This window comes from Lolium rigidum, chromosome 2, assembly GCF_022539505.1.
Source record: "Lolium rigidum isolate FL_2022 chromosome 2, APGP_CSIRO_Lrig_0.1, whole genome shotgun sequence".
In the NCBI taxonomy this organism is placed as follows: domain Eukaryota; kingdom Viridiplantae; phylum Streptophyta; class Magnoliopsida; order Poales; family Poaceae; genus Lolium; species Lolium rigidum.
In genome coordinates, this window is record NC_061509.1 from 278,620,304 (window position 1) to 278,645,285 (window position 24,982).

General features: G+C 41.2%; 1 protein-coding gene across 1 annotated transcript; it reads right to left on the reverse strand.

Moving 5' to 3' along the window:
• Nucleotides 1-2,011: 2,011 nt before the first annotated feature.
• Nucleotides 2,012-24,645, reverse strand: LOC124693532 (DNA-directed RNA polymerase III subunit 2). The gene is made up of 37 exons (XM_047227005.1): nt 24,481-24,645; nt 23,634-23,755; nt 23,450-23,542; nt 22,441-22,507; nt 22,177-22,267; nt 22,039-22,091; nt 21,775-21,839; nt 20,491-20,596; nt 19,912-20,022; nt 19,707-19,766; nt 19,308-19,334; nt 19,018-19,068; nt 18,842-18,940; nt 16,040-16,099; nt 15,873-15,962; nt 15,329-15,433; nt 15,128-15,238; nt 14,938-15,054; nt 13,106-13,222; nt 12,942-13,022; nt 11,248-11,352; nt 11,097-11,177; nt 10,869-11,015; nt 10,750-10,794; nt 10,523-10,600; nt 10,292-10,431; nt 10,089-10,173; nt 9,549-9,667; nt 9,295-9,430; nt 8,400-8,530; nt 7,231-7,356; nt 7,078-7,133; nt 6,007-6,077; nt 3,504-3,588; nt 3,291-3,394; nt 2,850-2,978; nt 2,012-2,596 (listed from the first exon to the last, which is right to left on the reverse strand). The coding sequence occupies exons 1-37, from the start codon at nt 24,622-24,624 to the stop codon at nt 2,546-2,548; spliced, it is 3,459 nt and encodes a 1,152-aa protein (XP_047082961.1). The 5' UTR covers nt 24,625-24,645; the 3' UTR covers nt 2,012-2,545.
• Between the last annotated feature and the right edge of the window lie 337 nt (nt 24,646-24,982).

The following is a 24,982-nucleotide window of genomic DNA, read 5'->3' on the forward strand; positions in this document are numbered from 1 at the left end:
TATGAACTAGGGTTTATCTTAAACGTGGTATAAACCTAATTTGGGGGCGTCCTGGGCACTTATATAGGGTTCAGGACGACTAGAAGTCGAGAAAATACAATAATAACCGACCCAGATCGGGATCTGGTCGAGACTGACTCGGACTCGGCCGGCCTGGGGGTCGGTCGACCGGGCCAGGGACCGGCCGGTCCGGTTTGGACCGGGCCTGGGACCGGGTGGTGCCCTGGCGGTGGTTCCAGGCTTACTGGATAGTGCCCGGTTGGCACATGTGTGAGAGTCGGCTGGCGCCGGGCTCGTCCGGCGTGGCATCCGGTTGGACCGGGCCTGGGGCCGGGCCGGCCGGCGTGGCGGCCGGTTGCACCGGCCGTGGAACCGGCCTGTACTGATGCTTCTCCTCCTTCGCGCATGCCTCCCTCTCCTCTCTCGCGTGTCCATAGGATGTCTTCATATCCAGCTTCACGTCCAGCTCCATGTCCAGCTTCACGTCTCGTTGCTCCTCTTCTCCTCGTGCGAGGCTTGCTCCATCTTCATACCTGATCATACATAAGTAAAAGGACTTAGGCAGTATAAAGTTCTCATCGATCAAAGTATCATTTAGGAACAAGTTCACATGTTGTTTTAGTAGCTTCGCACGAGCTCTTGTCATAGGTACAATTCTGACTTCATTGGACTTGAGCTTCACAGCAACATCTTCTTCATCTTGCAATGACGGAGGTAGTAGTTCGGTAGGGATGTCCTCATCAGTTATTATCTAGTTGATAGCATCTACCCTTCTTGCGCCACCTTTGTGAAGACGATCCGAACCCTAAAAATGAAAAATGCAAGAGGTTCACAAAAGAGCAAGAGGCTGCACGAAAGGATGTAGAGCGGGCATTTGGCCTGCTGCAATCACGTTGGAGAATTGTTCAACACCCTGCTAGAATATGGAGCACCGAAAGAATGTGGGAGGTGATGACATCATGTGTCATCATGCACAACATGATCGTTAGGAAGAGCGAGATGGCAACATCTATGATGGAGACTGGAAATTTTGAGGGTGAGTTGGTTAAGCCACAGGGCATGGGGCATGGAAATACTTCTTGCATATGCATAATTCCTTGCGGGATCGAACCACTCATAACCGCCTTCAAGCCGATTTGATTGAGCATATGTAGAGTCATGTGGGAAACCAATCTGGCTAGTTTCATTTGATATTTGATTTAAATTTTCTTGTTTGTAAGACTATATAGTTGTGTGATTGTAAACTATTTATATTTATGAACTATATTTATCACTTTATGGTAAAATATGACCAAATTTAAATGGCAATGGGCAATGGGCAATTGACCAAGCCTGTCCATCGTGGACCGCATGAGTGGCCCCGCTGGACACGCTATCCTGATCGACCGGGGACAGCAGCATGCAATGTATCCGCATGCTGATCTAAACAGATCAAATAGGTTGCCGATTTAGGTTGGACCGCTAGGATGCCTTTGCAGCCATAACTTCATGTGTTCGCTGTCCTTGCCCTTCCAGATGGCCGGTCACCATTCGTGGCTGGCCAGTGCCGAGGATATCAGGATCCCCGTTTGGCACTGAGCCAATGAGCAGGGTCCTTAGGGTCTTCATTAAAAATCCTGTCCTTTTTCCTAGTTCCCACTGTTTGGAACAGGTCAGTTTGGAAGAGTCAGCGCTGTAATATGAATATCACTATTCCTAAAGAATAACACTAGAATATAGTGTTGATTTTAATCATATCAGTCCGAAGAATATTGAAATCTTGATAGCAATCAGAATCTTCCGTTCAAATATCGTGAGATATAGTTAATTACCTTTTGTTGGACCACACGGCTTGAGACCATTAGTAAGATAAGACAATTTCAGAGACACGTAGATATAATATATAGTGTTGATTTCAATCATATCAGTCCGAAGAATATTGAAATCTTGATAGCAATCAGAATCTTCCGTTGAGATATCGTGAGATATAGTTAATTACCTTTTGTTGGACCACACGGCTTGAGACCATTAGTAAGATAAGACAGTTTCAGAGACACGTAGATATAATCAATGTCTCGACATCATAAGGAATATGCCTACGAGAGAACAACGCGACCATGCGTGTGTACTCATCGCAAGAAGCCCGTGGATGAAAGCACATACTCCTTTTACTCCGAATAAACTATTGCACTATCTACTCTCAGAAAAACTACTTTTTGTTCAGGAATCACAACACGTCAGATGCACGCTGAAAAACACCATATATAATGTCTACGAACTATCCACGAAAAAGGATAGAGTTAATCATCTGTCCCACCTTGTATATATCAAGAAAACTACAAACCTACCCCTCATATATATGTCCTAAGCAGAAAATATACTGAGAACCCAGATTCATCTGAAACGCTAATAACACACCCAGCCTTGGATCCTTGCAACAACCACCACACCGATGCCATTGTTGTCCACCATGTTGCTGCCAAAGGAATCTGCCAAGAAAAACTGGAGACGATGCTCATACAATACTTATACAAGGTCAAGCTTGATTAGCTCGCCAAGTTTTAGCTTATCCTTCTGTCAGCTTTAAGCGTGGAACAACATTCATCGCCTGCAGTTCCTGAAAAGAACACAAAACAATACAAGGGGACCAATTTAGCCATATTGCCCAAGGACAACCACCCTGCTATGATAATATCCGAGCCAACAAAATTAAGCAAGGACTCTTTTTTCTGAGGGAATTAAGCAAGGACTTGATCTTCAAACGCTTAACTACACGAACATTTTTTTCATGCTTCAAAATCAGAATCATAGCAAAGCAATTAACATGCATGATTGAAGAACAGACTTTTTACTGCCCCCTTCTGCAGTACCTGGAACAAAAGCTTGCAAGCATACGGCATCCTCATCTTGGCCATGTTTTCTCCATTCTTGCACATTGAACAGAATGAAATCTTCAGTTTATGATTGTAATATCCTAACAGACCACATTTTGTGCAAACCTGGAGAAGATGAACACATAAATAAGGTTAGGATACCACAAATTACCAGGAAAATAAAATGACTGACATACAGATGTTTCTTGTTAGTTACGGTTAACTCAACTAAATAGATGAAGAACTGTGTTCAACTGTACAAATTAGTTCTTTTCAGTTCACCTACATGTAATAGCTTGTTACGGGGGATGTTTAACTCTACTAAAGCGACAAGGGCTCACAGGTTTCATCGCACTACTGATGCTACAGCGACATGCATGGTTATGTTACTTGCATGATTCCAGTCACTGAAATAATCGAAACTACTTTAAGAATTACCTGGACTTGATATGGATCACTGGATAGCAGAAGACGTTCAAAGATTAGCATGCTAGCACCATATGCAATTAAACAATCACGCTCCATCTCACCAAGACGCAGGCCTATGACAGAACATTTTTTAAAAATGAAAAAAAAAAAGAGATAGTCAATAACAAAACGTGCTAGGTTCCATAGCCACTTAATTGCAGCATATATCAAAGAGATGTAAACCTCCATCATGACTTCGGCCTTCAGTAGGTTGCCTGGTCAGTAGTACTCGTGGTCCACTAGCTCGAGCATGCATCTTATCGAGAACCTGGAGAATCCATATATAAGCAAATATTTACAAAACTATACAAAAGAAAACCACAAAGAAATGTCGAACAAGCTACGAAGACATCATAGCAGCCCAATCAACTTGTAGAAAACAACAAAGCGAGAAGCAAAAAGTATGTACCTCATAGCAAGCCAAAATATTTTAGAACTCTTATGTACAGTTTGACGTTTGAACAAGCAATGGTCAGGCCTATCAACACTAATCATATACTGACCAAACTGCGCTTGAACATCGTTATTCAACACTCGCAATGAACTACTCCCTGGTTCCAAGTTTATAGGAAAAATGTCAACATCTAAAATATGACATCAATATCATGAGATCCATTATGAAATATAATTTTTTATTTGGTATTGTATATGTCGATATTTTTTCAATGAACTTTGTAAACCTTACAAAGTTTAACTTAGGACAAAACCTCCTACCTCAGGTCCAGACTTGGTACGACTTGCTCATTTTTTGGGTACAAGCCTGCAGATTACCAATACAACTAGGGCCTGTTTGGTTCCTCGCATGGGTTTTTCCCTCCTAGTGCAACTTGGCTCACTGGCTGTATGAGTGGAAATTTAACTTGAGCCTGCTTATGCACTTCGATTGGTTGCTAACAATTCCATTTCACTATGTGGGAGAAACGGAAGCCCCGTTATTTCGTTACATGTACGTTAAGGTGTGTTGTGTTTAACTAAACTTGTTCAATCTTAATCCCCTCTAATCTACGTAACCATGCATCGATTTGAGATAATGTCTACATGAAAAAATATGTCTCGATGTTGTGATTCCATTCCCGCGACCGGTTTCTAGTTTCCTGAGTGTTTAAAACTCTACTTCGTGTTCATGTTTAGACAATTTTTAAACGAATTTTGTCAAATTGTTGCACCCAGTCGACCATTTGAAATTTCCTTCGAGAGGCAGCTTCACCTCACCGTTTTCACACAACTTTCGTGTTCTAAGTTTTCGGTTTTGGCATTCGTAGCCGAGTATATCTACAACTTTGTACGTTGTTATTAGGGAGATGTAGATCTACTCGGCTACAAATATCAAAACCGAAAACTTGCAACACGAAAATTGTGTGAAACGGTGAGATAAAGCTACTACTCAAAGGATATTTCAAACGGTCGGCCGTATACATTCAAAAACTTGATGAAACTAGGAACTGGTTGCGGGAATGGATTCGCAGCGTCGAGACTCGAGACACATCTTTTTCATGTAGACCTTATCTCAAATCGAAGCATTGTTATGTAGATAAGAGGCGGATTAAGATGAACTAGATTAGAGGCAAGGTTACGTACATATACTCGCAAGCGTGTAGCCACAAAGGGCCCACTTTTGCGCTCGCCAGCGCCTGCACGCGGTGGAATCGAGCATTCCTCGCGGGCCAACTTTTGGGCTGCTTTAAGAAAAGTGCTGTGCAAGGAAGAATTTTTTCGTGGGAAGCAAACTGGCCAAATTCTTCTCCCTGGTGCGAGAAATAGGATTGTGAGGAACCAAACACGCCCCTAGTTTAACCGGATAGCCCAGCCCCAGCTAGGGGCTCAAGCAGCCCAAATCAGATCAGGCCTGAACCCAGTCAGATCCCGAATATGATTAGGTCTAGCTCACAGTAACATATCTAACTTCAAAGAGTTAGTCCTGCTTGAAAAGACTGCCACATGTGCCCAACACAACTGCATGTATATTTGGCAAGCATGATATTTGCAAGAAATTCAGCAGAGACATGTGTTTTGGGGACGGGGCTGAAATTCAGCTAGTGTGCATGGCCTGGTGGGAAAAAAACAGCTTACACAGATATAAGAGACACACCATCAATACTTTGATGATTACCAGGGTTTTAAATTGCGGTTTTTATATTGAAAGCTATAGAAGAAGCTATTGGCGATAGTGTTTTAACATCAGAATATGAAGTTATAAATATGCATACATACAGATAAGTCTTACAAGGCAATTATAGTTTTGAAAAACATTAAATAATGTTGGAACGGATAACCAAAACAGTAAATTATCACATCAAGTAATTAATCACTAAGAAATATGCATACTTAAGTACCGAAAAGGAGAAAAAAGAAGCATGTGTTCTCTCGTAGTTTAATCTTATAATTGATGTATTTATTTTCTCCTGGTAAAGTTGCATTTACAAATTATCATATTATATTGTGAAAATGTACCCATATGGAGCAGCATCGTGCTAGCTACAAGCCATGGCGAGCTATTTAGACCAATTGTGCCAGTCGCTACTCAAGAGTATAGAGGGACACTGGCGCGTTGCTTAGCGTTTGGGGTCTAAAAAAACTATATATTAGCTATTTAGAACCTTGAAAGTTACTACACCACAAAAATATAATTGAAGTAAATAAAGTATCAATAAGAAGAAGCAAAATAAACAAACAAAGCTATGCCTACCATGTGCTTCAGTTTTTGGTAATAGATTGGCCCCATGAAGACATATGCCTGAAGAGGATGGCCTAAAATGCCTGAAATGGGGAAAAATATCAGCTCTTGAGACCCAGCAGGGCCACGTGGGTGTGAACACACACCATGAAGATAGAATACGTCACAAATAAGCAATATACCAAAATTCCATGATCAAAATTTACAAGCACGTCCTTAGTGCCACATAAATTTGAATTACCAGAAGATAAGAAAAGAATTCAAGAAACTGGAAGATTGTACAACATATCTAAATTTAATAAGTTCATGTGATTAGGGGCGAAAATAATGCACAGTTTGTATTTCTATGCAATTTACATACTCACACCGACATACAATACTCACCAGAACAAGAAAGAATGAGTAAAATGGCAAAATGTAGAAGAATAAGAAAGATAATAAACTTTGTTTGTGGTTAGGAGGGTCCAGGAATATGGTTTTAGCACAAAACACGTTACTTAGACGATATGTCGTAACCAAACAGCCAGTTTTCAACTAGTCATATACTGTAAAATGGCAAATTTTATTTGATGCTTCTGATACATCACACCTGAACTTTCTAGTTGTACACATCCCAAGCACCGAACATATATGCTATCAAGAAGGTGATATTTGTTAGATATAATGTCTTGTACTAGGACTCCTATGTATTTACTTCATATTCAGAATTTTAGATCCATGCTCTATCTCCATACATGTATTTGTAATTATATACCTTTCTAAGGCCCTTGGAATAGATCAAGATCATGTTGAATCGGTCCTAAGTTTGTAACAATGGTGACCAGTTTGACCAAAAACAGAATAAAAAACTGCTAGATGGAAGTTGTTTGTAGCACAGAGGTTGAAGTTACAAAGTACGGGCTTCTACAGATGTGTGGAAAAGTTCACATTAACTGACAACAGTTGGATCAAGTTCTCATATGCCTTACTTTATTAGCTGCAGCACTACTATTTTCAGAGTCCGTAGTTTCAGTTGATACTGACTTGGATTAATTAACATAAAAATTGGTGTTTATCGCCAAAGTACTTGATATGAAAACACACCTGAGTATAGGAAATCTTTTCCATTATAGCTGAAGCCGTGCTTGACAAGTGTATGGCTGGTATGCAAACAAAAACATTGAAGAATGATTGTAAATCTGTTTTAATTATAGATTTCTGAAAACAAACTATGGTATTACATGATATATACAATACCTTATGTCTTCAACCTTATCAGCATTACCACTTGGTTCACCAAATATACTGCCATAATGGAACCGACCGCAAGAAACACCAGCCTTTCCACCAAGAAGTTCAATCATTTTACCTATTGTCATACGACTGGTGAGCAGAATAAGAGTCAGTCAAGCTAGAGAAGCACTATCGAACAAAATAAAAATAGTTGGTTTACTCAGCGTCGTAGATGTTGGGTAAAATTTTCTATGCTGAGGTTGACTTGACTAACGGATTCTAATACGACATGTATTGAGAATCTGTCGACATGGAAGAAGTACAAACTTCAAGACATCAGACAATAGCCCTATAATTGCTATCTAGCATGCACATGACCAGTATATCTAACCTCCTCAATAGTTGGTATATATAAACTGAACAACTGCATCGCAGTAATCGTCCTCTTGGAGAGAGAGATCTCAGTATCTTAAGTACTCCCTCCGTCCCACAAAACATGTCTCAACTTTGTCTAAATTTGGATGTATGACATGATACCCGTCAGTTAGTCACACAACTACCAAGATGGCGTAATTATCAAATCTATTTATTTATGGGTATCAGTGTATCACAATAAGAAGTCACAAGTCGTGATAGCAATCCAGTACATTTATTTCATTTCTACAACTTTTATCTAACCACCATACGTACACAAGGCAAAACATGTCCAAAACAATGTTTTTAGTGAACTGGAAGGAGTAGCAATTAAGAATCATTGAAATTACACTTCTAGAAATGGATTAACGTGTTCTGTGTGTTTTCCTTTTTGGTTCCAAAAGCCCTCGTGGTCGGTCTCTTGCGTCACTAAAACATGGACCCACTCGAGTTATTACTTGCTTCTGTGCTTAACAAAAAGATGTTCAAAGCTCATGTGTCACTAAAACATGGACAGACTCGACCTATTTTTCAACAAAAGTGACCGATTTTTCACATTAAATTCGAGCAGATTCAAATAGGAGTATAAGACGTGGATAAAAAATTCCCAGGGAAGTAGTCCCAGTTCCAGTTCCAGGTCCAGAAATACAGCCGCTCTTATCCAGAGAAATACCAAAGATAGACGCCAATAAACATCGACAGATTATATGATATCCTATGTTAAGGAAATCAGCAAATTGAAGAAAAGGTAAAGAATAGAACGAAAGCCAATATAAAACCTTGGAAATCCATGAGGATTCATGATTAAATCAGGGCATATTCCTCTCTCAGAGAAGGGGAAGTCTTCCTGCTGAACTATGGTGCCACAAACACCTTTTTGGCCATGTCTGCTACTGAACTTGTCACCAACCTAAGTCACAAACATGAATAGAAAATTTAAGTTCCTATTTCTGCAGATGAAATCAAGGGTATTTACCGAGGGGAAAATTGGTTATTTGCCTAAAAGTTCACTAGCCGATCATGGACCCAAAGTTGATTGTCCACTGGTAAAATACTCAACAGGGGCTTCGATGTAAATTTGTTTTGACACTCATCCCCTCTAACTGTGGCAGCACACAAAATGACAATACTGCCCCTGAGTAATGGAGCCTGCCTGGATGATCACGGAAGGCTCGATGGCCAGTTTTGATCGACAAGATCAGAAACCCTCGCCGCGTCAGCTTACGGGTAAGCGTGTGCCTCTGCCAGCGCGGCTCCCAGCGCCGAGTGACGCTGCCGTTGCTGCTCCCTGGGCTGATTGTCCGCAATCAAAGCCATCCGCTCGTGAGGTAGGCCATTGGCGCCATGTGCCCATACATCGCTGATCAACTTTTATTTCTGCTTCTTTTTGACATCGCTGTACCTCCCAAACTTCATGCATGTTGACTGGTGACAATTGATCAAGTTTGCCACATGGCGATCAAAATGTACTAGGGGTAAAGTAGTACTATTCTTGTACAAGTAAAGGGTTAAATTTGTTTACTTTACTGAAAAGCTCCCTTTGGGTAGACCATACAGAGATTTTAATTCTTTGTGCATATTTTACCAATGGACAATCAACTTTGGGTACATGATCCAAGATTAGAGAAGTTTTGGGTAAATAACCAATTTTCCGTTTACCGACTAAGTCAATACCTCTGGCCTCCTAGTGTGACGGATAATACACTTAATGGTCAATTTGTCATTTGTATCCGAACAAAGCATTACGCGATCCACAACAGTAGTCTCGCCATCAACACCCTTGTAAACAGCAGGTGAGTCTCTATAGTCCCTGGATAAGTTATTCAACAATAAAGCACATATACCATTCTTTAAAACCAAATATGTGAGCCAAAAGACTAGAAAATGGAACACCAAAAATTGAATCACACAAACATAAGAATACTCACCTGCTCGTTAACACAGTACCTGGAGCTGTCGTGGCAACCTTTGGTGTTTGCTTGTTCACATAGATATCATGATTGCGGATTATTTGACCAGGTGCAACAAATCCATCTTCATCCAATGCCTGTCAAAAATGGTTTTTTTTTTGTTTCAGGAGCACTTAGAAAATGTTCGTCAATACACAGATTAGAAGATACAAATAAATCTAGAGTTTGGGTCCTTTGGAACTGGTGAACCCCTTATCAAGCATGCCGATGAACATATATATTTAGACAGATGGGACTGATATACAGCAAACTGAATTTAATATCAATTTTATATATCTTCAAATGGAGATAGATAATCCCCTGTGAACGTTTGCTTTAATTCTTTTTCCGAAAATCTAAATAGCTCCATAGGAATGAATTGGACCTGCACTGCTTACAAGATTTACTTATTTTCTCCTAGTATCGCTCACTTTGATTTTGGTTGCTGAGCTATCATTTCAAAGGAAAATGACAGGTTTAATCGTTCAGACAAATAACAATGATCAGTCATTATTATACCCGCATATTTTGCTTTATCAAGTCACCATCTTTATCTCTTTGTGGTTTAGCAATCCTGTCTGATTTCTCCGTTATTACAGTGTACCTGTTGGACAAGAATCAAAATTATAACCATAAAAATAGAAACAACGAAGGACATACTCTCCAAGCCCTTCATTTTCAGAGTAAATGAAACAGCATCTTAGTTCGAAGTCTAAAATTACTTTTTCATTGCTATGCAACGACCAAAACCTCGATCAAGAGATGATTTGTTCATCACAATTGCATCTTCAATATCATATCCACTATAACTCATGACAGCTACAGTTGCATTCTGCCCAGCCCCAAGTTTATCGTATCCCACCTGAAAAGAGTTGCACTGTGTCACATCACATGACTTACAAGTGGGTGTGGGTGTGTCTGCACAAGGACAGAGAGGGGGTAGAGGGACAAACCAACTCAATTGTTTTTGTTGTAAGCAGGGGGCGTTGCGCGTACACTAGTAAGTAAAGTAGAGAATCTGCTCGAAACAACTACAGAAATTTCCAAAGACACATTAGTTCACACCAAGAGGAAAAGAAGATGCGTGCACCAGCTACAACCAGACAGCTTTATTCAGCATTCGTGTAAAACAAGAAATGCAGGATTAAACTAAGAAAAACAAACTCCAGAAGTTTATTACCTGATTATACGCAATATTCCCCATCGCTTGCTTACCCATTGCACACTGCAGACAAGAAAACGTCACACAAGAATATTCAAAAAATTATAGAGATGCATAGCAATAATCTGCATCCTTGCCTGATAGGTGTTACGTGGAGATTGGTTATGGTGTGGATAAGGAATAAGTCCAGCTACAACTCCTAATATGGTCATTGGCTCTATTTCAATGTGAGTGATGCTGCTTCTTTCAACATCATCTTGATCCACGTGCTCATACAATGCAATCTGTTTGAATCATCATAACCACAATATCAAAATTTAAATGAACCATGCACAAAAATAAAAATAAAATAAAACATGATATACCAATGCATTATTTTCTTCATTGACGTCAAGATATTCAATCAACCCATCACGCAGAAAATCATCGAATGAACGAATACCATCCTAGAGTGAAATCAGCTGTGAGATAAAGATCAAATAAATGACAGTAGATCAAGAAGTAAAGTTTGCTAACCCGCAGTTCTTTCATGTGATGCTCTGTAACCCTTGACCTGCCCTTATCAGCAATTATAAGTGGGCGACAAACACGGCCACCATCAGAGGCAATGTGAATGCAGTGCTACAATGAAAAACAAGGTTAGTATCTCCAACTCATTCATAACAGAAAAAAAAATCAACATGTGTTTGTTATACAGTGGGCAACTTCATAAGGTGCATCCAGGGAAACAGAACAGTAAATCACGCGCATTTCATAGTCTTTGGTCTCAGAGCATCTCCACCGGCGCGCCCCAAATAGTCGCCGGCAGGGACGCCAGCACTGTCGTATGGGGGGGGGGGGGCGCCGGCACAGCATCCTCCATTTTGGGGAGCTGCACCCACACCGCACCCCCATACAACAGCCCCGATAGATGATTTGAATTAAAAACTCAAACAAAAGCATAGAAATTCGAATAAGTTTTCGAATTTAAAGTTTGGGCCAACACACGGCCACCAAAATTGAATAGGTTTTCGAATATGAAGTTTGGGCCAACATATGGCCACTGAATCGCCGTCTAGTCCGGCTGCAAAAAACTTCAGCTTCCAGGCCAAATGATCAGAGTCATCGGCGCCTTCGTTGCCTTCGCCGGAGCCTTTTTCTTCGGTGCCATGGCGGCGGCGAGGGTTTTTCGGGTTGGAGGCTGGATGGGAGATGGAGCGGCGGGCGGGAGAAATGAGCGGCGGAGGGGACGGGGTTTTGGTAGAAAAGATGTATACTTTTGGGATGTGTGGCTGATTTGCGCCCAAAAAAATTCATCCCACGAGGAGCCGGCGCGCCCGATTTGCGCCCTTCGCGAAGGGGCCGGCACGGGGTTGCCGGCGCTTCTATTGGGCTCGAAAATGCGCCGGCACTTTTTGGGGCGCGCCGGTGTGAGCCCATTTTCGCTGCCGGCCCCCAAAACGCTATCGGGGCTGCTATGGGGCGCGCCGGTGGAGATGCTCTCAGGGTATTAATTATTGTCCGGCCTCATATCCTTTTCGCATTAAACTAAACTTGCCATAACAATTGATACTTGGTAATAAATCTGCATTAACATCTTATATATATTACGTGATGACTTCAAAATAGTAGAACTGCACAAGAGAACCCTACTTCTGGCTGGTATGTCGCCATCTGGTCCTATCCCAGATTTCTAGAAAGTGGCTGCATTTGACTGAAATGTTTACGCAACTTATATTGCAAAATTCAGGCACGGCAAACTTGCAAACAGGGAGAGGACGGAAGAGTGACCCTGACCACGGAAAATTCGTGAAAGCTCTTTTTAGGATATGGTAACCAGCTAGCTGAGACGAAGCGGAACTAAAATGGTTTTCATACAGTCAGATACAAGACACGACTTGGGGTATCACCTTGCATGTCAAATCAATTAGTTGGAATGCTAGGGCTCTGTACAAAGAAGAGTTTAACCAGTGGTTGACACGGGAACTAATATCTCTAGCGTCAATCCTTCATACTTCCATGGTGTAAATCAGCAAATTCCAAGCGCTCTTCGGAAAGCTGTGGGTCAGTTGACGCTGCTATGACTACCATTAAATCTACCATCCGAAGTAGAGTTTTGGTGTTCTTCAAAAAAAATATTTATTGACTATCAGCAGTCAGGATCATCATATACACCCGAATGATGATAAGATCACTTTTAAGCTTGTAAGAACCAAGAAAAGAAACATTACCTGTTTCTCATTCACAAAAATGCTTACGAACTCTCCAATTTTGCCTGATTGACGAAATGTTCTCATAGAATTAGCAAATCTCTGGAGAGCATCAAAGATGAGTTAGTGAAAATAAAAGAAAGAAATAATTCGAAAATGGATGTAAGGTTTATAAGGAATTAGACCTGAGGCTGCCTGTGCTTCCCCAGTATTAATCCATTGAACATGACCAGAAATGAACCCGGTGCATGGATTTCTTCTCCAGAGAGAAGTGACAAATCTTCCACGCCTAGGCTGTAACACTACAATAAAGAATGAACAAAATATATAAACTATAGCGTTGCTCATAAATTGGGGGTATAATTACATATCAATGGGCGTAAGAAAAGCGAGAGAAAAAATAAACAAAATATTGTGTATCATGCGATACATATGTGTGGACTCAGATTCTTTCAGACAGCCCCCGGCCATCTAGCCATGGCGAAGGCAACTTTTGATCATCTTAACTCAGCTCCTTGGAGCGACAGATCAGCAGGAGGGCTAATGGACCTCGACATCCCTTTTAGGCCTTGTTCGTTTAATCCTTCGAATGCATGGATTGGCTTGGATTGTAGCCCGATCCTGGTTTCCCAGCCCGGTGGTGTGGGGTAGGTGGGGCTTGGGAATTGCTCTCGCGAGTGGATTGCTATCCTCCTCGGTCAGAGTACGGGAGTGATGCTACCTGGACCACCGATGTGACACCGCAAAGGACTTTGAGATGGTGATCCACTGTCCCCAACATTGACTAAGTTGATCACTGTTACCCTTAATGGTCAGAGATATTGCCTTGTTTCAGTACCTCATGCCCACTAGTCAGCAAGCATTTAGTTGCACAAGGACAATGCTCGTCATCTCTTGCCAACAGGATAGGGTCAGTTGCTCTGATCAATAGCTTACTCACATTCTTTGGCCACGCTTCGAGATTGCGCATTTGGTGTCTCCCATAGGTCGCACTGCGGAGGAAGCCAAGGAGGCTGCAACCATAATGCACTGTCAGCTGGCACTCTAGCGAGGTCTTCAAAGCCTACGTGGAAAGCACCTAGGTTGAGAAAGGGCACAACGGTTTACACTTGTCAAGAATGTGGTTGTGGCAATCCCGCTTCTTCGGCTTATGGTGTCGGGTTTGTAAGAGAAGGTCCAAAAGCATGCGGATAATATCCTTCGAGGATGGGGGGATGGTTCAATGGCAGCATCGGATTTATCATGTCCTATAGAAGCTCGTCTTGAAATGCACGAAGAAGAGACGGAGGGCAGGCGGTACATTACTGGCATCAAGGAGCGGTCAGCTCGCTCACCATATGGTGGTACATCACTGGCATCAAGGAGAGCTCAGCTCGCTCACCTTACGGAATATGGCAGTACATCCATGTCTGGCGCACCGTCCATGAGGAGCAGCTCAACCACACTGCTGCACAAAATTACCCAGTGTTGGAGTAGTATTCTTCCAAGTCTTGGTACGACCTCTTTCACGGAGCTATTGTCTCCAGGTGCTGGAGGCTTAACGGGAAGACTTGGGCCCCTCCGCAGGTGAAGTTCTTCATTTGATTGGCAAGACCGTTGCTCAATTGCTGAGAGGCTTGCTACGCATGGGTTGCAGCATGCACCAGCTTGTCTCTTATGTGACCAACTAGAAGAGACCGTGGCCCACCTCTTCACAGGTTCTCCTTGGCAAGCCTAGTGACACGAGGTGCTCTTATAGATCAGATTGACTTCTTCCTAGCCTCCAGTTTTCAGAAAACTAAGTGGACTGGTGACAAAACGCCAACCAATCTCAACCCCTCGGCATCACGAAAAGGCAACTCATTAGTGATGCTCATGGCATGGTGGATTTGGAAGCAGCGAAATGCTGATCACGAGTTACTACAACATAACTCAATAGCAAAATGCACACATGAACATGCTCACAAACACAAAGGAACAGAGACGCGAAGTATTAAAGCCAAGGAAATGAAAATTAGCTGAATTAGAGAACACAAACCAGATTCATTAGTGGGCCCTCCTCTTGATCTGTAGTAACATGAGTCATCAAAGCTAAATTTTTTGTCAATCCACATGCCTCCCCTTCTGGTGTATCACAAGGACAAAGCATACCCCACTGTTACGGGAAAAAAATATTAGGCATATTCATGTATCTTTTGAAGTAGAAACATGATACACTTTGACCTCACCTGACTAGGCTGCAAAGCACGCGGCCCACTTGTTTTCCTGGTCTTCTCAAATTGTGGTGTTATACGTGTCATGTAGCCTAAAGATGCCATGTATGATAGCCTAGACAGAACCTGCATAGAAGTAGAAAAAAAACTAACATGCCTCAAGATAAGTAGAACACAAAAGGGGAACTGAAACTGAGAGGTTGAATGTGTAGATACCTGTGATGCACCTTTCCTGTGCATCTTAAATCGTTTAATGTCCCAATTTCCCGTGGAAATAGCTCTTTCCAAACCACTGGTTATGGTAGTATCCTGCTGTATCAACTGTGCAAAGGAAGGAAGTTATGGAGGTAAATTAGTCTTTTCTTGTGAGTCACTGTGATTCAGATCTTAAGTAGTGTATGCATATGCAACAGAGCTTGAAATTTCAGCACATGCAAAGACCACTGAAATCCTTTAGGGCTTAAACCTCCCATTTACCTCGCAAGAGCAGACAAAGAGAATTGTTTCACATTTTCATTTAAAATGAGAATTTTTTGCATATATGCTGAACAGGTTTCTAGTTTCAAAGGTATATTTGCATGTGGGCTAAGGAACTTAACAAAATTACCAAAAAAATGGATTGCCTAGAGACAGCAACTCAAAGGAAATAGTGCAACAAGAACCAAGTACACTGCCTAAGTGTGGTGCTACAGTAGCACTAGCAGTAAGGCACAAAAGAGAAGACCACATAAGAACCCATAATGCACCTGATTTTCATTACCTGGCTAAAATCCAACGGACTGGAACGGGCCATGTCACTGTTTTTGTTCATACGCAGCATAACAAACTCATTCATTGTTTTGAACAAATCCTTCACAAAGAAGCACTGTAAGAGAGCCAGTCCCATAATGCAAAATGTGTAATTAAATGATAAGAGAAAATAAACACCTCAAAAAGCAGGGATACTAATTGACCAGACAGCTCAAGCCTCTTGTTTCCAACATAATCCTGAAATAAATCCAACAAGAAATGAAAAGGGTGGTAAAGATGTAAATTTGAATTAATAGATAGTTCATATGCCTAAATATATCTCAAAAGACAGGTGCTTGTGCTGACCACCCCGTGTAAGTTGTAACTACTATATTTTTACTAGATTCAGTGACCTAACTGTTGGTTCATGCCCAAACTGAAGAATTGTACTACTAGCTTCTGTCTAGTGTTGACCAAATTAACTAACAGGCTACAGGTTGATCATCAAATGGTACATACTACCTTTGGAAGTCAAAGCTCTCTAATTACAAATAATGCCAATACAATTTCCACAGGATGTTAAACCATTTAAGTCCATAATTTCAGCGATAGATTTTGTCTTGTCAATTGCGAACAGAAAATACAGTAGGGGGGCAAAGTAAGAACAAACGTGGAGGTGACACAAAACAAATTGATCAGGTAAGCGGTAGATTGAGGCAACAACAGAGTTAACATGCAGAGTTTGTCCCATATACCGATGTACGGCCATCAGAATGTGCAACCGGACAGTGTTATAATATACAGATCCCAATAACAAGCAAGGTCACTCTACGCAATCAGGTTTAGCAGGGACCAGTCAGACAATGTGCACAGTAAAATTGAAATAGAGTTTAGTGAGAATGGGTCATGCTTACTTTCTCAACTTCTCATTTTAAAAATGATATGTTTGGTTCCTAGATTATTAGTAGAACTCCGGCTATGCCATTTAGGAATAGCCCGTCCCAAGCCTGGGTATGTCCTAGACTTTGCGTAGCCTACAACTTGTTGGTAGTTAACACCTTCAGGAAGAGGCAATCTCACTTAGTGACCTTTAGTAGTGCCCAACACTCTAGCCAGATTGACTTTGTCCTCACAAGGAGAATGGATAGAAGGGATTGCTTGTATTGTAAGGTGCTCCCTGGCACATGTGTTGGGCACAACATAAACTTGTGGTGGCCGACTTTCGCTTTCACACAAGTGTTTGCGGGACAAAGGTGGCAAAATCACAAGAACAAAGTGGTGGAAGCTGAAGGATGAAGGGCAACAATCCTTTTAAGGACAGGATGATCGCGGAAGGACATTGGGATGGAGAGGAGGTGCAGATAGCATGTGGGTGAAGATGGCAACTTGCATTCGGAAGGTAGCTAGGGAGGAGCTTGGGGTGATAAAAGGCAAGAAACATGATGCTAAGGACACATGGTGGTGGAACGAGGATGTCCAAAAGGCTATCAAAGAAAAGGAGTGATACAAGGGTTGGCACCATGATAGAAGCACAAGCAACATGGAGTACAAAGAGGCCAAGAAGAAGGCAATGCGAGTTGTAAGTGAAGCGAGGGGGTGTGCCTATTATGTGCTGCATGAGAGATTAGGGACAAAGGAAGCGAGAAGGACATATACAAGATGGCGAAAATTCGCGAAACGAAGACAAGGGACCTCAACCAAGTTAAATGCATCAAGGACGAGGCTAATTGACTTCTAGTGAAGGACAAAGAGATAAAGAAAAGATGGAGAGATTACTTTGGTGGGCTATTCAATGATGGGAATGGGAGAACTTTTGTTTTCTTATGTTTCTGTTCGGTTTCATATCTAGCCTACCCCAACTTGATTGGGAAAAGGCTTTGATGTTGCTATTGTTCCCTAGATTCTTAGTAGATCAAGACCATTTCCCCAGGCTGTAGTTAACTGAGAGAGTATGTGTAGCTATATCTTTTAATACAGAAGACCTTGCGCCTGGATGCATTAACAGACAAGATATATGTGGCTATAGTTGATCTCAACGTATGTTGGATTTGTCCGGAGAATCTCAGTATTGGTGTTTATCCAATATAAACAAGATTTTACGGGGCCTTGTTGCTCCTGTAGCAGCTCATGCGGTTAGTGAAACTGACTTGTCCCTTTTATAATTTGGCAAATAAAACCTAAGCACCACATTGGATGTGAAGTTGTCAACAATTAGTGGGAAGAGTTGTATCTAATGCAGACTACTGGCTAGGTGCAATCATACAAACCTCTATGGCACAGCGCAGCAAATTAACATGAATATTGGTAATGTTTGGTTGCCATCCACACCTTGTGAACAGACTAGGTTAATTTGGTCTGACTTGCCCAAGATAAGTGTACTGCGATGGGCAAGTGAAAAAAAAAACTTGTTTTCTTTCAGATTGCATTTGTCTTAGTTGTTTACAGTCATGATAAAAGCAGACTGAAAGTCAACTGAATAATGTCCAAGAAATAAACAGGACAAGTTACTCAGTTTTCTATGATCGAACTAGTCTAATTGACTGCACTGACTGATCAGTACACAAGTCTATCCTGGAGCTGACATCATAAAACATATGGCACCGTAAACACTGTGTAAACTTTGCGAATCAAACTAGTCTAATTGGCTGCACTGACTGATCAGTACACAAGTCTATCATGGAGCTGAAATCATAAAAACATATGGCACCATAAACACTGTGTAAACTTGCGAATCGAACTAGTCTAATTGACTGCACTGACTGATCAGTACACAAGTCTATCATGGAACTAACATCATTAAAACATACGGCACCATAACTGTGTAAACTTGCTATTCACTGATGCCCATTAAAATCCTGGGATGAGTTGTTCTATAGGCCCAGGCTATAATTTACATGGATTTTTATCTCCCTTCCTTAACAAAGCGATAGTGAAGCAAAAAAAAAACTGCTTTTGATAGATCTTAGGAGTATTCACTACTAGGGGCAGATCTGGACTTGCCTTGTCATCAAAGGTGTCAGAGTTCAAGATCGCATCCAACATGCGCCTTAACATTACAGCAGTGTAAATGCACTTTGGCCGGAAGTTCCCATTTTTAACCTACATGAGAGATTGGCATGCATGTGAGAAAGAAGAAAAGATTCTGGCTGCAAAACCTAGATGAAACATTATCTTACCGGTACATGCGCAACAAAAACATCACGAAGTAGAACTTTTGCCTGACCGTCCTGAGAGAGAGAGAGAGAGAGAGAGAGAGCAGCCATCAGATGGTACACACTGAAGAATCACTATGAACGCCATATTGAATGGCATACTTTGACAAATGTGGCAGATGAAGTAACTTTTTATTGCTAGTCCCTAACAATCAGTCAAGCAGATAGAAACAGGGAACTGTAACTGTATTATATTTTTCTATTACCAGAATTTTTTAAAAGAAAGCAGCATGTTATCTGCAGTTAATAACTACCTTTATATTTCCTGCACCAGGAAGCGCCTGCAAAGATAGCAGAGTGTAAGTTCAGAAAATATCCCGCATTGAATACACACATGCAACTACATAGGCATCTTGGTGTTCATTAGATAGACCATCAGCTTCAAGTTTTAGCAAAACGAGAATTCATCAAAAACATCCCTTCAATTATTTTATGAAAAAAAGATCTAAAAGTGTCACAGACTAATTTTGAGGCAGTCGTAAATACATCTCCTGCTTAACAATCTTTCAATGGACACTGGAGAAAAAGCACAAGTCGGTAGCAAAGGGATCTACTCTTGCAAAGTTTAGAGTACCATCATCGCTATTTAGAACTGCAACATGAAGTTTAATTCAACGATAATAGTAATTATGCTCATCGGTTTGAAGTTGCACCTTGTCATCCATGTACCGCAAAGCTTGCTGTTGTGTATATATTCTTTCTGTGGCACATTCCTAATAGAGCAAAAAATACATTTAAATGGCCTGAAAGATTTAGCAATCAACACAAGTTTACAAGACCAAATAATAATAGTATGGGAGGATCACCATGATAATATAGCCAAAAAAGTAAATCAACAAAATAAAAATAGCAAGTTACCTGAAGAGACAAATATAGGAGATCACCGTATCTTGGATCTCTTCCAACCATTTGTACAACCTCTTGGTCAGTTTCAATTCCCATAGCTTTCATAACCACTATTATAGGAATCTGTGAAAGTCTCAGTGCTCAGAAAGAGTCATGAACAATTTAATAATAATAATAATAGCAATAATAATAAAGGGACAAAATGCCTTGCTTGTTCTCATTTGGTAAGGATACATCATGCTATCCTTATTAAAGAGATGATTATTAATCACTTAATAAAGGCTGCAAACCTAGCTGCCTCCTAGAAAACCTGTTGTGATCCCACACATATATCTTTTTTTTTTCACTATGGCTATAATCGAAGGGCAAAATGGCATATCCATCAGTGAACCATACTACCAAGTACTAACAACCTCTAAAACAAAACAGCCAAGTCGTGACAATGAAGTATTTGAAAAGAATTAACGTAGAAGTTAGAAAGACCATCAAATTTGTGGATCCTATAATGTTATAAACAGGGTTAAGAAGATCAGTTTCATACTAAGAAATTTAAGTCTTTTTTAGTAGGACAACAGTGTATCAATAGCATACCGGCTTAGTGAACCGATTCAGCTGTAGATAAATCTTCTCTTTATCCATGACAATCACTGTCTTGCTTTTTACTTCATGTGTGCTGCTGGTAACAGATGCAATAACCCTAAACGGCAGAAACGAAGGTCACTAATAAGATTCTAAGCAGCATGTATTGGATCACAGTGCAATTCATAACTCACAGCAGAACCACATGAACAAGAAACAGAATGACATGCACACACAGAGAAACAACTTCAATAATGAGTGACTATGGAACTCAAAGGTGGTTTCAATCCAGATGGTTAGAACTAGAGATGAACTGCTTCCTGACAACAGTAAGAAGAGACAAGACTACAATCCCTTGGTCAGGCTTTGTGTAGCCATGTTACAATTTGACAAATGGTTTCCAGCAATAAGCAACCTAATCAGTGTTACCTAGCCTACACCAACATGGATCAAATTATACAAGTACCCGAATTTGCCAGAACATCAAAAGCCTCAAAAAAACATGCATGATTTCTAATATCAAATAAATCAGAACGCAATTCAACATTATGCAAAAACTTTATAATCAATATATCTGTTGCTTTTCTTCTTGAAGGAAAATATAACTCAAGTATGTTAGACACATAATTTTTCTTAAATGTTCAACAAAACATCGAACCTAGTCCAAACATGGTGATTTGGAACAACCAAGGTATATCACACTAAGGCAGTTACACTAGGTGAGACTGGCCTTGAATGATTCTGAGAAAGCATATGCAAGTGCAACAGCATAAGACAATGGCATACTGTGTTACAGTTACAACATCTCTAGCCATCAAAGAATTAAACCTTTTACTGGCACATCATTCCAAAACATGTACATTAAAAAGTTACTGCATATATTCTTCTTTGTTTATACCATAGACCAAGGGTGTAGGCAGGATTAGCAAGCATATAGCCACAAAATCTGAACCACTGTAACATCCATTATAGTTTGGTGCATCATATCAAGGGGGGGGGGGGGGCATGGCCCCTGCTCCCTGCTGCCCCTAGCTCCGCCACAGCCATAGACTCCATTTTTAGTATTTACAGCAAAGCTCCTATGTGTATGGTAGCCTATCTATTTATAACATCCGTTTGTCCATCAAAATATATGACTTCAAGTAAATTTCCAAAGTAGTGCAAAATTGTAGGTTCAAGGGAATAGCCACGATGACGAGTGATTGACAAAACAGTGCCATTCCAACAGTTGCCAAACCCTCACAATACCAGAATCTGCTGGATACTGAAATAAATTCAAAATAGTAGGCATAGTACCTTCCTTTATTATCGGTGTCGATAATAATACGATTCTTTGATAGTTGTTCTTGTATTAGGACGACCTGAAAATCAAAGCATATTGCAAGATCCAAGATCATTAATTAACATAAAAAATCTGGCAGTAGCTTGTGAAAAATGAACAATTAGCATTAATTAATAATATTGCTTTTAGCATGCAATAGGGAGTGTGACTAGCAGCAGGGCTTGTCAACATCAAAACAGCAGAATGAAAGGAGAAAACTGCATCAATGTTTCTTGTACCTTTTCGGTTCCTTTCACAACGAAGTAACCACCAGGATCAAGAGGACACTCGCCTACAGGCATAATAGTACAACCATCAATATAACCAGAAAGGTTAGTGGCAATTCGGTCTAAGAATCAAAACCATAAAAGACTAACCATATCTCGCTAGTTCAGCTTCATCCTTTCCATTCAACACACAGGCATAACTTCGAAGCATAATAGGCATGTTCGCAATGATGAAATTTGACTGTAGAAAAAAAAAAGTCGAAAGGATGTAAATTTTCTTTACAACTATGCATGTAACAGGTGTTTCAGAGTTCAGATTAGTGTTGGCATGACATATAGGCATGCAAAGTAAGCAAGCATTCTTTTGTGCGTTTGGAAAGAGAGGATGTTTCAACTAGGTGTTAGAAGTGTCACCTTCCTGTACAACGTATGTGCCTTTCCGACAGTGTACTCAATATCAACATACACAGGGGCAGAATAGCTGAAGGAAGAAAGGGACATAATGAGCAAGCATGATGAATGATAAAAGGTAAAGGGAAACTTGTAGCAGGCAAAAAAAAATTGACAAAAAAGCTGTAGGGATCCCATAGGACCCTTTGGATCGAAGGATTATCAACAAAACTAGTAGGAATCCTTAGGAAATTCTCATATAGAAGAAGCCCTTCGGATCATAAGAATGAGGCTGCAGGAACCCTATGGGATCCCTACAGAATGGCTCAATACATACGAACTTCTGAGAAATTCTAACATGAGGTCGTACCTCATGGAAAATTTGTTGTCTCTTACATGAAAATTCTATCTTCAAATTTGTGCAAAATTCCTGAGTATCCAAAGAGCCAGTTTGCAGATTCATGTTTCGCAGATTTACCATGACAATGACATCTCAATCCTACATTTTCCAATTCATATGTTTTTGACTCGGGCATTCCAATTTCAAGTGAGGCCTTTATAAAGTTCTAGTCTGTCAAAACAGACCGCCTCACTCGGAAATCTAGGTTGTCCCCGATCATACATCCTCAAAACCTCAATTATGTAGGGACATAAGAAACACTCATGGTTATGTTCAGGGTATAGAATACAATTGCATTCTTGCAGTTGCTAGCCCTGAATATATATGGAAACATAGTATCTTCCTAAAGCCCTTCCCCAAATAACTTATAGCCCTTGACTTATTCTAAATACCATCCTATTTTTCCATCCTTCTTATGGCCTACGATTGGGACAAATGAAGATACAAGTTAGGCTGTCTGTTCACAAACCAGCCGCTTTTTGGACTTATCCTGTTGTTCTTTACAAGCTAAAGAGAATAAGAGATATGCATTCCCCATTTATCTCCAGCTCATTGATACACATGATTAATTATCGACACAGAGTTGCATCATATATATACACATATATAAAAATGAGGCAATGTAGAGCTTACGTGCGATCAGTTAGGCGGCAAAATTGTGGGGTGATATTCTCAACTCTAAAATCTACTTGTAACGAGGGCACGCCAATGTGTATATCTTTGTACCTACATCAAGGAAGACAAATGAACACATGATATAAGAGAACAGTATAACACATAAAGAAAAGAATGACAGTATAGTTGAATGGCACCATGCCTAAGATAAATGGATGGATCACTGCGCGCTTCAATTCGGTTGTTTGCCTGGATGATGTTCTTTATTCCTTTGGTGATGAAGTAGTTAAAAGAGTCAATGTGCTCCTTCACAAGGCCTCTAACCTAGTAATGCCATCAAACAAACACAAGGGGAAAAATCAGATGAACCGATAAAATAGATGCCACCTCCTTTGGAAAAAGAAAGATTAAAACTAGGCATGAACAAACCAAAGAGCACTCAGTGACTCAGGCAAAGATGGACGATGTGAGGGACTATCTAGACTAACTATCTTGTGTGTGCAATGCACGTGTTTCTGCAACATGTGACTGAATTAGACACCAACCAGACTATTGAAAGGGTAATTTAAGGTTGGACAAAATCACACCGAAATCATGATTGTTGGTGACTACTTTTACCTAAACCGACACCAAGGTGTGGCGTTGAGGACATGGGGGGAGGAAAGGGCAGGCGGCAGTGGAGAGAAATAGAGACTGCGTAGGTAGAATTTGAGCTACTGTAAATTTGACAGATAAAACCAAACTAAAATACAAAGCATGTGAGATTAGCTGTGTTAGGTAGATTCTCAACTAAAATGAGGACTCCAATAACTGGTTAACATGGAGAGTGTGGTCCTGGTTAGCTATTAAACGAATTGAGGGCCGAACTAATGTCATGTGCGGCGGAGAACAAGAATAAGGCTGTAACTTTCGACCAGAACGAGCGTGCTGCGAATCTATGATCAGAGTGTTAAAAAAAAGCAGAAAATGAGCATATTATAATTCTAAAACGAAATTCCATGGCACAGAAGAGGTATAATTCAGCACAAGAATTCAGTCTGAGATGGCACCTTGAGGAAGGCAGGGAGGAGCGCGAACTTGTCGACCGGGTTGCAGACGGGCGCTGCCAGTGACCGGTAAGTCGGCACCGGTGGCGCCGCCTCCGGGTCCCCGTCGGCCGCCGCGGCATCAGGGGCGGACGCGGCAGGGGGCATGGGGATTCAGCCGTATCCCAAGAAAATAGCTTCTGGAATAAAGTGCTATTGGCAGAAGCCTTGCCTGGCGGCGGCGGATGCGCCTAGGCTGGCGGGGCTCGTTTGGGGAGGGCCTGGCGGCGGCGGGAGGCGGGTAGGGGGCTGCGCGACGGCGCTGTTCCGGTCCGGTAGAGAAGGGAGACGGCGAGGAGTGGGGTTGGATTCAAGGGGCGCCGGCTCGGTCCAGTAGAATCGACGGCGAATCGGGGAGGACGGTGGCGGGTTTCGGCAGCGATGGACCGCCGGAACGAGAGACGATTTGAGAGGGAAGGCGGCAGGGTTTAGTTAGGGTTTATTGGGTGTTATCGATAGCACAGAT

What these genes read in the sequence shown, in the direction of transcription:
- LOC124693532 (XM_047227005.1), bottom strand. Translation starts at nt 24,624, where the DNA reads ATGCCCCCTGCCGCGTCCGCCCCTGATGCCGCGGCGGCCGACGGGGAC. An exon ending in TCCTCCCTGCCTTCCTCAAG is followed by an intron (nt 23,756 to 24,480) that starts GTGCCATCTCAG and finishes TGGCATTACTAG; the next exon opens with GTTAGAGGCCTTGTGAAGGA. An exon ending in CAACAAAAACAATTGAGTTG is followed by an intron (nt 10,432 to 10,522) that starts GTTTGTCCCTCT and finishes AACTCTTTTCAG; the next exon opens with GTGGGATACGATAAACTTGG.